The following is a 14458-nucleotide window of genomic DNA, read 5'->3' on the forward strand; positions in this document are numbered from 1 at the left end:
AAATCAAACAAAATTTGAGAAAGAATGTTAATGAAAATTTATGCTACGAAGATAAGATGCACCGCTTTGCAAGTCTTTCTCCCTCTGTGTTTCTTATCGTGATATTTCTTAAAATGTTACTGATTCCTTTTAAATGTGGAGCATTTCAGCACGCACCTTCAACCCGATGATCTCTCCCTATCTCTTTGCTGGTGATCGATATAAAATTGCAGTGGAAACAAGGCGGCACACAACAAGCGGTGTTGTTTCGCGTTCCCCGGAGGGATCTGATTGCAAACGAATGCGGCGGGGTTACGGTCTCTCCCTTCATAGACGATTAATCCAGTTTACTCGCAGACGTTACCTCGCCATGGGGTTCTTGTAAGCCGAGAATCCGCACAAACGTTCCTCCCGCGCTTAAATATATTCAATTACGAGACTCAAACCTATGCGTCTCGTAGTCTCTTATTCTGTTTCTTTCCCTTACACATTCTTGTTGTTTTTCACTTTCGTTCACTTTCGCACGAAGTCTCGACTTCCGTTTCGGCCCCTCTTAAAAATACGGATTTATGCGCTCGTGATCCCTTCAGTAAATTCTTCGGTAGAGTCAGCGAATTTATTTTACGAATAATACGAGATACGTACCTCTTAATGAATCTTTTATGATTAAAGAGTATCTATTGCACTCACTAGTTTAATATCAGCTGTGTAAAGAATTTTATTTTCAATAAAAATATTTTGATTAAAGTTCAATTATATTTTGATTTCTTCTAATAAGATGCAAAAACTTGTGCATTTTCAAACAAAGGGAGAGATAAACATAAAAAAGCAAATATTTTACACTATGTACCCTTTTGTATAAAATAAAATATAATAGAGTTTGCTATAAGAGCTTTAATAACGTGTTACCGAATATGGAAAGCAGAATCAAAGCTTTCGGACAGTCTCGCGTGAAAAGTCGCGATTCCACGATATTTCCCGATGTTTTCCACTGTCAGGCCGACATGCCATCAGGGTTAGACGATAGAGCAAGAATAGGAAACATCGGGTATAGCGAAATCAACGAGAAAGAGAGAGAGGGTCACGATATAGGGGAGAGGGTGCAGAGCGAGAGAGGAAAAGAGAGTTAAGCCTGCAGGCTGCAGACAGAGGCACCAGAGTAGCGGCGAGCAGCGGTAGCAGCAGCGGGCGCAAAGCGAAAGCAGGAGGGAGACAGGCATCTCGCCCTTCTTTTGTCCCTGGGCTTCGGCCCGATATTGAAATGGAGTCGTTTGAGTGTGAATAATTTGCTTTGCCCGGGCCCACCCCTCCACCGCCGCCGTCGTGCCGTCCCTCTCTCCTTTGCCGTTCTCGGCCCGGCGCGACTACCCCTGTGATCGGCCCCCCTCCCCCTCCCCCTCGCTGTATCCTCGCGGTCCCCGTCAACCCCTGTGCAGTACCGGCGCGTTTATTTCGCGTCGCGTTGGAGAGAGTTTTGCGACTTCCGTAGTCGCGAATCGAGCTTTTTTCCATCGTCTTCGCGAAGGACGCAGACCGAGTTCTTAGAGTGTCGCGTTGCTGGAGAGCAGTGTCCGGAATACATCTCGTTAGAACCTTATTTTCACGGAGGAGGATTTAAAAGATCATAAATATGCTTGGGAAAGATCTAAAATTATATTTTTTACAAATAAAATAATTATGATTTTAAAAAAATTAATAAAAAACATACAAAATTGAATGATATTATTTAAACTTAATGTCCTTTGAAAAGACTTACTAATTTAGAAATTAAATTTACTTGTTTTCTTCGTGGTTAATAAACATTTTCAATGATATAAGATCTTATAAGCTTGTATAATTTATTGTATTATCTTGGACCATGCAATGCTAATTCTTAAAACATGGTATCAGAGTTACTAAATTTCTGCCAAAAATTTGATATATAGTCTTGATTAGAAGTCTCCTTTCGTACGAACAATGTGAATGCCGATCAAAGAACTCGTTCTACGCACGTATCTCTCAAAGTACGGGAGAGAGAGAGAGAGAGAAATAAAAAGAGAGAAAGAGAAAGAAAAAGAAAAACAGAGAAAAAGAGAGAGAGAGACGGAGAAGTATCGGTCATTATAAATTCCAAAGTATTGTCGCGATCGATCGATCGAGCGACCCTGGTGCATCGGGCGATTCCATTTCTCATTTCTCGGATGCTGGTCAGATCGGGTACGCCAGTGAATTGATTAGCGCGAATCATCGTCACGCGCCGGCGAAATCCATGCGTGGAATGGACGACACGTACGACACGCATGCCACGCATGACGAGCCGCACGGTCGGAGTTAAAATTACATCGACGTAATCGTCGCATAACGCGGTCTTGCTCCGACCCGTAAAATATGTTAACTAACCCGATCATCGGTCACGGATGATGAGAGATGCCGATGATGGATTAGATGAGTCGAGGACAGTTTTTCTTAACATTCAAATGATTATGCAAAATTGGAGCACTTCTATATCATGCTTGGTATTGTAGTAACAGACATGTATTTCGGTGAATGTACGATATATGCTCATTGTAAATTATAATGAGTCTAATTGAATAAAAATGTCTGAAAACAACGTAATATGAATAATAATCGATCTCATCTTTTAATTTATTTCGATTAAACTTAATTTTAATATTTTGATTCACTTTTAAAATATGTAACTTGTCCTTTTTCGAAATAAAAGATTTATCTAATGTTTTAAATTTTAAAGTAATTTTATACTAAAAAAATTCAATATATGCATCATGAAAATTTCTCATAAAAAAATGCATTTATTTTGATATGAATAATAATCAATCTCATCTTTTAATTTCGATTAGACTTAATACAATTTTAATACTTTGTTTCATTTTAAAAATATATGACTTGTGCTTTTTTCAAAATAAAATATTTACCTAATGTCTTATAAACCTTACAATATTTATACTACATTATATATTAAAAAAATCAATAAATGCATTATAAAATTTCTTCATAAAAAGTGCGTTTATATATGTTACTTGTATACATGTTGATGTAACAAATGCAAACATACAAACATGTCGAATCTTTTCTACGTTTAATCGTCAATGGAACAGAAGCGCGATTTGTAGGACCGGAACAAATACAGTGCGCGAAAAAGCACGAAAGGTGAAGTTCGAAGCTGTGGAAGACGAAGAAGTCGGTCGCACAACGAGCATTGAAGAACGGCGCTTTTGTTGAAAAAGGCTCGCCGACAAAGACGAAGGTGAACGCGCGCAAGCGACCGGATGATGAGCCAACAATGATCGAGGATTCATCAGTCTTTTAAGAGGCCAATGTCATTCGTCGACCAGGCGAACGCGCGTCGCGTTACCCTGGGCGCGTATCCTTCTTAGATATGCAGAACACGGGACACGGGTGTATATAATCCACCAGCGGCGGCATCAGCGTTCAGTCAGCTCGTCAAACACAACCACAGCCAACCACTATCGTACAACGATGAAGGTAGCCATCGATTCGACTGTATCAGATATTTTATCGATAGAGAATCCACTTTTATAGCGGTGGAAAACTTGCGACTTATATAAACCTTTTTGCGAATAATGTCGATTAGTTTATTCAGCCGATTGATTTGATCTTCGAAAATAGGTATTCATCAGCATCGTCCTTTTGGTCGCCGTGACTCTTGCCGAGCCGCCGAAGTATCGCCAACAATACCAGCAACAGTACTACTTTGCCCGACAGCAGGAGGAGGCTGCGCCTTATCCCGCTTCCGGCTGGAAGCCGACGGGACCAGCCTTTAATCTTCCTCAAAGACAATCTCAACAGCAGTACGGAGCGCCGGATGCGCCTCAGCAGCAGTACGGAGCGCCGGACGCGTCTCGGAAGCAATACGAAGCACCAAGTGCACCTCGGCAACAATACGGAGCGCCGGATGTGCCTCAGAAACAATTCGGAGGACCAAGTACACCTCAGCCACAATACGGCGCGCCGACGGGTCCCCAGCGAGAATACGGAATACCGGAAGAATCCACGACGACTGAGGTGCCTAACACCACCGAAGAGGAAGAGGTGCCCACCGTTCAAGGCATCACTGAATCCGAGGTGAGTAAAGTGTGAATATTATTCTGCGAGAGTTAATATCTCGATTAAAATATTATGAAATTCGAGATGAAGAAAGACTTCCGATTAGATTTTTGTTGTAAAAAGATCCTTAAATTCATCATAAATCGAAAAAAAGTATATGACATTAGACGTCGCGATTTATCCATATATTTTCTTGATAAGAAATTGATTATTGTAATCATTAAATACGTAAACTAGATTTCTAAAAAAATTTTTATCAAATTTCTATGTCTTTACATCCACAAGTGTATAGTGAATTAATTTTAACGTTAATTAGATATTTTTACGGAAAAATCGGAGATAAAATTTTGAAGCTTTAGGCGCCAGGAGTCCCAGATACCAAACATGCGCGTTCTTCGCTTTTACGTAACATGGATTTATCATCTCGTTTCGGAGAGAAAACGCGCTGAAGCATCGCTGTTGGCATGTGAGCCTACGTAGGAACGGAGACGGTTCCGCGGAATTTAAATCGCACCGACACTACGAGGCTCCTCTCTTTTTCAATCTTCGACGCTCGCTCGTTCTCGTCGTTTCTCCCGCTTATCCTAACGACATTAGTATTCGAGGCGTCGTTTACTTTCGATCGCGAGTCTCAAGCACGTGTGTACCCGTACCAAATCGAAGACTGCCGTGACACAACCCATAATGCATTCATCCGTAATTCGAGGTCGTCTGCGAGTCTACTCCGCCTTCTGTTTGGCGAGATATTGAAAAAAAAGAAATCTGTTTTTACCAAGAAATATCTGTCAATTGAAACAGCTCCCTTTATCTGTATACTTCAAAGATTTTTCAGCAAACAATTTTATACTGTGCTTCGCAAATTTTCTTTTGTGCTATCTGCGATAAATTTATAATAGCAAAAAATTTTCGAAAATTTTGCTAAAGAATCTATAGTTATAAATGATATTAATATTATAAAAAATAGATTTTAGTTTTTGCATACACATTTCTCTCATGATTAAATATTAAATATTCTCTCTCTCTCTCTCTCTCTCGGGTTTCTATCACAATATTTCTATTAATATATTCTATCTATATATTTCCATAAACACAGTTAAAATACGCCTTACACTTTTTCCTCTCTTTTCTTTTAATTAGAGCATGTAACGTAATATCGGTCAACGATGATCAGCGACTGGTAATATAAAGGTAAACAATTACGTACAAATAAAATTATTTTCTCAGTCCGAGCCCGTGAACGCGGTGAACGAGCTCGAGGACGAGGACGTGGACGAGAGGCAACCTCAGCAATCCGGGGAGTACTACGTGGCTCTTCCCGACGGTCGTCTCCAACGCGTGCGATACATTAGCCGCCAAAACGTCGAGGCCATGAAGTACTTCGCCAAAATCCGCGCCGAGAACGTGGAACCTCTTCGCGGACCGATCTACGCGTACGCGCCCTTGCAGAAGCTGCAGATCGTGCCGACTGGCTTGCAAGTGTCCGTTGCCCCGGTCGCCCCGATCGCCGCCGGAGTCGCACCTGCGGAGACCAGGCCGCAGAAACTCGAGATCGAGCCTGTGGCCGCGCAGGTGCAATATCAGTACGACAATCCCTCGAGCGTGGTGCCTCTGACCAACCCTCTGAGCAACTCCTACACCACCTACACGACGAACTATCAAGCACCGGCAGCCAATACCGAATCCAGATTCCTCCTCACCTTCCAATGAACCGGTCTCAAACTCGACGCAATGACACCTTGTAAATTGTATTGTATATGTTGCATAGGTTGTTGAATGTATTCGCAATTCGACTAAACTGACGATGTAATAAAGCTGATGCTAACGAAGCTTGTGTTTTCATGTCGCTTTAAGTCCGTGATTGTATTATATGAACATTTTTCGCCAAGATTGCGTTATACATTGGTCATTATCTATTTAAATATTGTGCTTTTTGATTACTTATACAATTTTCGCGCTGACAATTCTCTAGGAAAAAGCGTAGAGGTCGTCACCATGAAAATAAATAATCAATAACTGATAATCCTACAGGAATCTTCATTTGCGAAGATTGTTTCAATCGAGATTCACTTTTTACAGCGAAATTAAAGGAATTTCTTCAGCATGCGATCATAAGTGCAGATGTATTGATGCGAGAGAGAGAGAGAGAGAGATTCGTCGGCATGTAGACGTGCCTAACCGCAAAATTCCAGAAATTTAATATCTCGCTCAGCGCAACCGGCAACAGGGTTGGGCGTTTCATAAGTTCACTCCCGACACGGCCAATCCCCCATCAGAATTCTCCCAAAATTCTACAGCGAACGTTCCAACCCATACATACACACACACATGAACACTTTTCCTCCCCTCTTTTCGGCGCACTCCGTTATCTCTCCCTATTCTTTCCTCTTTACTACAACGATGCACGTCTTGAATGTTCTTTGCCAGTGGTCCATAGCGTTTTGAAGGAAAACGAAAATCCTAATAGAATTTATGCTATCATTTTAAGAAATAGGTTTGGATCACGTTGCGATTTGACTTGAAATAGGAAATCTAATTTTGCAATCTTGCAAATCCGCAACAATTTCCTTTTGCGACTACGACCGCATGCTCTCATGATATATTTTATATTATTTATGATTAAATTCAAGAATTTTAAAATTCAGGAATTCAAAATGCTAGAAAGAAGACAAATGAAATGATAAACATAGAAAATATATAAAATAAAAAATCAAGTTTACTGTAAGATAAATTGCGTAACAAACTCGTACAATATACCTTTTGACTAGCAACTCTATTGAATAGAAAAAAAATTAGCGTAATATTTTAAAAGCACTGAAAAAATCGCAACTCTAATTTATAGTTTCAAAATCTTCGCCAAGATATCTCTCATATCAGGTATAATTATGCCTGCCGAATTAGCGGAAACTTTTAATTAAGGTTCACCGACAACAAACGCTCTTAAGAATTTAGTCGGACCATCATCGAAGCGAACAAAGGAATACCCTCCGGCAGTTCCGGGTAAATAGCCCGAATAAGCACAAACATCCTCGCCGAGATTTCATCGATAGGCGCAATCGGCCGATTAATTAATCCGGTCAAGCGGTCAGGCCCAATTAAATTCCACTAGTCGGCCGAGCCGTTTCTGTTCGGAAACGCGACGGTGATCTCATTCTTGGATGAGTTTCTTCGTCGGAAACTTGGTTCGCAAGTCTAATCCTTTTGCGCGCTTCCTTCGGCCACCGAATCACCTCTCCGCCTGGAAGCGGGAGAAATCGCTTTTGGAAAACAAAATTTCTTCCAGCTTGCCCTCCTCGCGCCATCGCCATCCGTCGTTTTCTCGCTCCTCTACACCCCGTCGAGCACGGAAGCATCCCCGAGAGCCAACCAGCCGGTGCACCCTCCTTGCCACGGGATATTAATTTTTCGGGAAGTTGTACCGCCGTGTGCTATTCCTTTTTTCTGCAACCCCTTTTACTCTCTTTCCTCTCTTTCCTCTCGCTCGACAATTTGTCCTTTCTTGATGATTTAGGCTCGGGACGAGTATCCGTGATTTTTTTTCTCATAGTTTTAACTCTTACAGAAGATTTCGATTGAAGACATTTTTTATCTTTTAATTAGATCTCCCATTTCGATTATTGCAGTATCATTAGATGATATTTTAAGAACAATTATATATTAATTTTTGAAAAAGTCTTTAATAAAGATGTTGAGGTATCCTATAAATTTATATTATATAAAAATATATAAAATATTTTCTTTTGCAATTTACATTATTAATTTTTTTAATATGTTCAATTTTTCGCATTAAAAAAATTTTTAGATAATCCTTTAGCCTGAGCGCATTATCGAAATAAAAAATCCATTTCCGTAATTTTTTCGCCACTCGATTACAGCATCGTATAAATGAACTTTTTATAAGCCTTATATCGGCTAGATAATATTTCGCGATTTCTTTCAGTAATCTTGTTCCACGTGCAACATCGAAGTACCCATAGGGGAAAGAAGATTAACTTTCATAATCCGACGAGAACATAATATGCATATCTCTATCGGAAGCACATCGCTTGTACGTGTACCTCACCCAACGTATCATTAATTTCGTAACAATCATTTCAAAGAAGGAGAAATCAAATAATAATCATATTATATAATATGATTATTATTTGATTTCTCCTTCTTTGAACATCATATGAATAATTATCATATTTTTAACACTTTATAACAATTATTAATTACATGCCATGCTATTAATTATATGCCATTGGGAAAAGAAAAAATACTGCAGTATCCATTGGCATAATTAATACATATAGAAGTGTAATTAATATATATAGATAATTATATTATATTTTTTATAAAATAAATCTTTTGTATAAAATATAAATACTTGTGTAGGAATAAATAATAAGAAATAAATTCGGACGTAAATCTAGATAATTTGATAAGCGCTATATTAATAAATTTATGATAATCTTTCAGCAAAAAATATCTCTATCCTACGTGCCGACAACTTGTTCGTGGCGTAGCAGTGGAGAGAAGAAAAGTCGATTTCGGCGACCGGTCTCGACTGCGATCGGCGAGGAACAAAGGTTCCAGAAACGCGAGCGAATCGACTGTGAGAGACGATTATAGTTTCGGAGCACCTGAGGAGAGAGTCGCGACGGCAAAAATGAAGGACAGAGGGACGTTAATAAAAATGAATTGGAGAAGGAACGAGAACAAAGAGGGAGAAACCGCGACGGAAGAGGGTAGGGTAGTTATAAGAAAAGACGCTGAGAATCACACGGCGGTGACATCTGGCCCTGTAATGGTGGCGGACGTCGATTACGCGTCTACGGGGGTAGCTTTCTCGCGGCTTGGAGGGAGATGGTGGCGGCTCGCGTGTGTTTTCGCATGTGTGAGAGCGTGGACACACACCGTGGACCGCCCGCTTGCTTGCACGGTGCCGGATTAAGAAAATAGCGGGAGGCTCCCGCGGTGTCGCTGGGAACGCGGCCAAGCCGATGTCCTTCTTCAGGTTCTCAGGACTCGGGAGGGAAGAAATACGAGCGTTTCGTGCATGGTCGGTTCAAAATAGTTAGCTTGGATAGCGATAAAATATTTGCACACCATGATGTAGCACTGCAATGTAATAAAGTTTGAGAATTTCTTTCATATAAAAAAATTCGCTTCCATTTCTCTCTCTCTCTCTTTCATGATATAAAAAATAAAGAAAGTTTTGATATGTTAAATTGAAGAGAATAGTTGTATATAGAAATTCTCGAGATCAGAAAAATGGAGACTAGCATGGTTACTTGATTGTTTTTTATCGCTTTTCATATAAAAGTTCTCTTGCCTCATTTTATGTTATTTATTCCCACGCGCTCCGTCTGTAAATTTACATTGTCCTCCGCTCTTTAAGTTTCTCTCTCCACTCGAGGATTCTCCGCGCGACCCCACGCGGCGCGGAGGGTCGCAGAGACAACAATAAAAAATGGAAAAACAACGGAAGAGAAGAGGAGAGGAAAATATTGCGTGGCTGTGTGCATTCTATATGCGAGTGCACTACCATCGACGGTGATTGGAGATCCCCCGTCGACAAGCACGTCGAACTCTTTCCGGCTCTTTCGAAGTCGGCACCTGCTTTCGTTCGATCGCAACGACGACGTCGTCAGCCTTTGTGATCCTTCTTTCTTGTGTGTCAACGTATCCCTCGCAGTTTTCACGAGCATATATCGCGGATATGTGTGTGTACGGATCGTACATTCGCGTGTGTGCGTGAGTATGTGCGCGTAGCGATGGCGAATAAACGCATTGCGTCACAGGGTATGTCGATATTGAATCGAGAAGGGAGTACGGAAAACAATGAAGTACGCTATGACGAGAGAGAAGTCGTTTTTTGATTAATATCGCCGAATTAATAGGAATTCGACGGAGGAAGGGGAGTACGGTGTCTATAGTCATTATTGTTGCGGTGATGCTTCATGGAGAGGAGATTGCATATGTCAACCACTAATTGAAAAATAAAAATTTAAATTGATAAAATTGATATAAAAATTAATTTTATACTCATTTTCTATATTCGCAATTTTAGACGTTATAATTTTATTCAATTAATTTATAGAACGACAAAGATGTTGTAGAATAAATTTTCTTTATAAAATAATGATAAAACTCTTATATAATAAAATATATGAATTTAAAAAGAAGAAATCTCTCTTTAAGAAATATTTTTAACACGAAAAAAGTAACTTATACCGCTGTATTGCCGAACGATAGTATTAGGTCAATCGTGAAATAAAATCATATGAAATTCCGCACGCACAAGAAACATAATTCAATCGACAGGTAGCGCACAATAAACATGAGTGCGCAATGCTAAAACATTATGCAACATTATGGGTGATTGATCGGCGAGCTACAATCTTACGTAATTGTTCGTCGACGATGTGTGACGATATGTCAACATATTTTTCTCTTATTTTCATATAGTTTCATATTTATTAAATATTATTTTAACTACATATTTGAATCTCTCTCTCTTTCTTTCTCTCTTGAGAATCTTTCTATCTCCCTTTAGTGAAAATTTGAAAAATTATTATCATTATTAATATCCCGATGAGATGAGATAAAATTTGTTTGCTTGTTCAATTAACTCAATTAATCTAATTCAACTCAACAATTTGAAAACAATTAAAATGCTTTTCAAATAAAATTCTGACACGAACTGTTATTATTTTATAAAAATTCTCCATTTATATGTTATTATTATCATATTTTTTAATTTTTTATTCTTTCCAAAGTTTCTGTAGCATTCTATCAATAGATTTTCACAAATACAATCTTGATATATTTTAACAAACATATTTTTAATGCTATCCTTCATTTCATTGTTCGATAAATCGAATGCTTTATATCAAATTTTGATAGATTGCAAGAAACGCGGTAAAATTATCAAATAAATCTCTCAATTCCGAGGGACATGTAATGAATTCCGGACGTGTTTAACGTAGGTTGGATTCTTATACGGAGTGTCTCTTTTGGAAAACGAGAACGTGACAGTTTGGCTAGTGTCTCTCATTTTTAGTGCTTATCTATCTAATCCCGAAAACGCGGATTTTAGACTCACAATCAATGCCTCTTTATATCACTCACATATCTTCTTGCTTCTTAAACCTATTTTACACGATCTATAGTGGAAAGGAGAAAAATATATAATTGATAAGATTCACAGAGGCCTATTCAGCTTTTATCTGACTTGTGATATAAAAAAACAGAATTATACTTGTAAAATTAGAAGAACCTATTGTATTTTCAAACTGCACGTTAGATATAAATAGATATAATTCAGTCAATACAAAATTCAAATAATTAATTTTCAACAACAATATTAAACAATGTTTCTTTTATTTACTTGATTTTTATAATCTATCTTCAGAGTCAACGATGAAATTTTGCGACTGCTTTGGCGAAATTTAGATCGTGTAAAAGGCATCTTACATACGCAGACACACATACATCGTATCTCGACGTTATTCATACACTCGTCACGTACGTGAGTTTAACTCTTCCCCCAGCCTTTCCTCATCCCTTACGGACACATCGACGGGGCGAGTAAGGTATTCGCTCGTGTGAACGTTGCCTAAAAGAGCGTCGGTCGACGTGTCACACCGGGGGGTGGGTTCTCGCTGTGTGTACTGTGTATATCGATTGGCATTACGAGGCAGATCAGTCAACCCTACCCGTGTGTCTCGTCGAAGGGTCGAAGGAAATAGCGTGTGAGGAGAAAGAGATCCTGCTGCCCCGTCGTCCGCCCTCTCTTCGCGGCTGCTGAGACACTTTGTCACCCTCTCAGGCGTTACCCTTTCCCTCCCCCCCTCTCTTCCCAGTCCTCACCGCCTTCTCTTTCTCGAAGGATTGTCGGATGTTGAGGCCTACGAAGTCGAAGCGACACGTGGGGGAGAAAAACGCGTCCGCAATTAGCGCCTCTTTATTCAGTCTCTTACGACTCATTGGAAATCTATAAAAAAAAAGAGGTGCGTCGACGTAAGCGCGACACCTTAGGGTTAAAATCGATAGATCGAGTACCACTATCGCCCTTATCGTTCTTATTCCACTTTGTCACTCTCTCACGCGTTACTACCCTCCCGATAGACGACGGCGAGTTGACGGATGCCCGCAAGGTTGAGCGGAGTCAAAGAAGGAAGGGAGAGAGGAAGTAAGAGGGAACTTACCCCGTTAACCCTCCGTTAACCTTCCGTTAAGGAATACGCCGGTAAACGATGGAATATAAAGATACAAGGGAGGAACAGATAAGGATCCAATCGCACAAATATGTACACAATCAATCACTGGCATAAAAAGCATTATGCAACAATTAAAAGTATGCGTTGAATATATTTTTATAAGACTTTGTCTTATATTCTACAATACCGATTTCTTGTGCAAGTTCCAGTTTCATTCAATATTAAAAAAAATAATCGGAATTTTGTTTTACTGTATCTCTCTCCTCTCTCTCTCTCTACATTTTCATATATCTTACTTGGATTTTATTATATGTGTGTGTGTGTGTTTCAGTTATTTAACCATCCTATTTATATTTATTGTTAAGATTGTATTCTTAAGAACACGGTAAGAATAAAGAGTCGATGTTGCGCGAATTTTGGCGCAGAATAGGAAACAACCGTAGCTTTTATCGGAGCGGAAGCGTAGTAGAATTCGCGACGTCGGTCGTAGCAACGCGCGCTCGCCGCGTGCGTAGGAATTTCATCTCCAGATTCCGTTACGTGTTTTGCAAACTGGTTCGCTCGCGAAAGAATTTCTCCTCGATCGCGGTTTCCGCGTGTGGTCGAAAGTCTGTAATGGCGAGACCGCGAACGGTCCGAGCGGAATGATTTGCGCGCAACACACGTAGGAATTACAAAACCGAAGGGAGTAGATACCCCTCTCCGCCCTCCCGCGCCCGGAATTGCCCTTTTCCTCGCTTTCTCCACCACTCCCTTGATACGTGTGGTTAGTGCATCATGTATAGGGTGTTCGTTAATAAATGTAATTTGATGAACAAAACGATATTGTTTGTGCTAAAAATAATGTTTCATTTCTGAAATTTTTTTTTAATATTAACATAATTTTTTACTTGTTTAGTTTTAATAAAAATGAAGCCAGTGTATGTATTTTCTTATATTTAATATATTTAGTATAGATTTAAAATTAACATAGAATTTTAACAGCAAATATTTATTTTTACCGATATTTTAAAGCCTAAAAAGTGGAGGGAAACGCTATTTAGAATTAGTTCAAAATAAAGGGAAAAGATATTTCAGTTTTCGACAAGAGAGAAAGGAATCACTCTCTTTATGAAACGCTCATCACTTAACTATTTTGTATGAATTTCAGTTAATTTCGCTCTGTAGATTCATACAACATTAATCGAATTTGCCCACAAAAGTTACAAATTCGCAGTAAATTGGAAAGTTAATTCTTTTTTAGCCGAATATATATACATGCATGAAAAAAAATGCATTTGCACGCATGACAAGTTTGTTTCTCTTTTTCATTTAAAACGATTTCTGCCGCAAAATTTTGCGCAATATCGGCCCAACATGAATCGACAGTCGAAATTTCTAGTATCGCCGCGAATGCGGTGAAGTCGATATCGCACCGGCGATTTTGCACAGTGAAATATCGGGCACAAAGAGGATTATGACAATTCAATCCCGGGGATTACCTCCGAATAATATCTCGAACGTGATGGAAGGGAGAGGATCAGCGTATTGTTTTCGATACGCAAATCTCAACAGAAATTTGCGCAACTGGCACGAGACAGAGAGAGAGAGAAAGGGGAGGGGTTAGAGAGAGAAAAGGGAATAGAGATAGACCGCCGCAGTACATTATTAATCGACACACCTTTAGTCAGCGGAATCTAAACGTCACGCCGCGTTAATTTATGATTCATTCCGTCGTTTAAGCAAATTCATTCTTGGCAGCTTACCATATATTGCACAATACTGTATAAATAAAGATTTGCGTAAATTAAGGTCGCGTATGGACGAGAAAAGCAGACTGAAAAATGTGATTAATTGAATCTAATTAAAAAAAAAGTCATACATATTCTTCAGGTATTCTTGATGTTTTCTAAGTATAAGAAAAATGCATTTTTATAACATTTTGAGAAACACTATAATTACAACTATGATATACTTATTAAGTTAATTCTTAACAAAATTGTTGAGGCGCAAGTAGGTATAATTTGTAAACCAACAAGAATCTATTTCACATTACAATCTTGCGCAAATCAGAGTATATGAATTTCAAACTTATAATGTTCAACGCGACTGAGAATTAAGGAGAATTAATCTCACGATAAAAAACCTGGGAAAAAGAAATAAAGACTTTAAATTCGGTTAAAAATTCCGTAGAAAGAAGGTGATGCGTAGAGCGCAATCGGGATATCTTT

At 39.1% G+C, this 14458-nt stretch overlaps 2 protein-coding genes across 4 annotated transcripts in view; one reads left to right on the plus strand and one right to left on the minus strand.

Moving 5' to 3' along the window:
• Window positions 1-14458, minus strand: part of LOC145972489 (paired box protein Pax-6) — an 80596-nt gene that overhangs the window by 17867 nt on the left and 48271 nt on the right. The window lies entirely within an intron of this gene.
• On the plus strand, window positions 3355-5870 carry LOC145972491 (uncharacterized). Its single transcript, XM_083101168.1, has 3 exons — window positions 3355-3462; window positions 3607-4062; window positions 5269-5870. Exons 1-3 carry the CDS (start codon window positions 3457-3459, stop codon window positions 5749-5751), a joined length of 945 nt encoding a protein of 314 aa, XP_082957294.1. The 5' UTR covers window positions 3355-3456; the 3' UTR covers window positions 5752-5870.

This window comes from Camponotus vicinus, unplaced genomic scaffold (assembly GCF_025532165.1).
Source record: "Camponotus vicinus isolate PSW18456_S1 unplaced genomic scaffold, iyCamVici1.0 SCAF_5, whole genome shotgun sequence".
In the NCBI taxonomy this organism is placed as follows: Eukaryota; Metazoa; Arthropoda; class Insecta; order Hymenoptera; family Formicidae; genus Camponotus; species Camponotus vicinus.

Coding starts and splice junctions, on each gene's coding strand:
- LOC145972491 (XM_083101168.1), top strand. Junction 4,063..5,268: donor AAGGCATCACTGAATCCGAG/GTGAGTAAAGTG, acceptor TTATTTTCTCAG/TCCGAGCCCGTGAACGCGGT.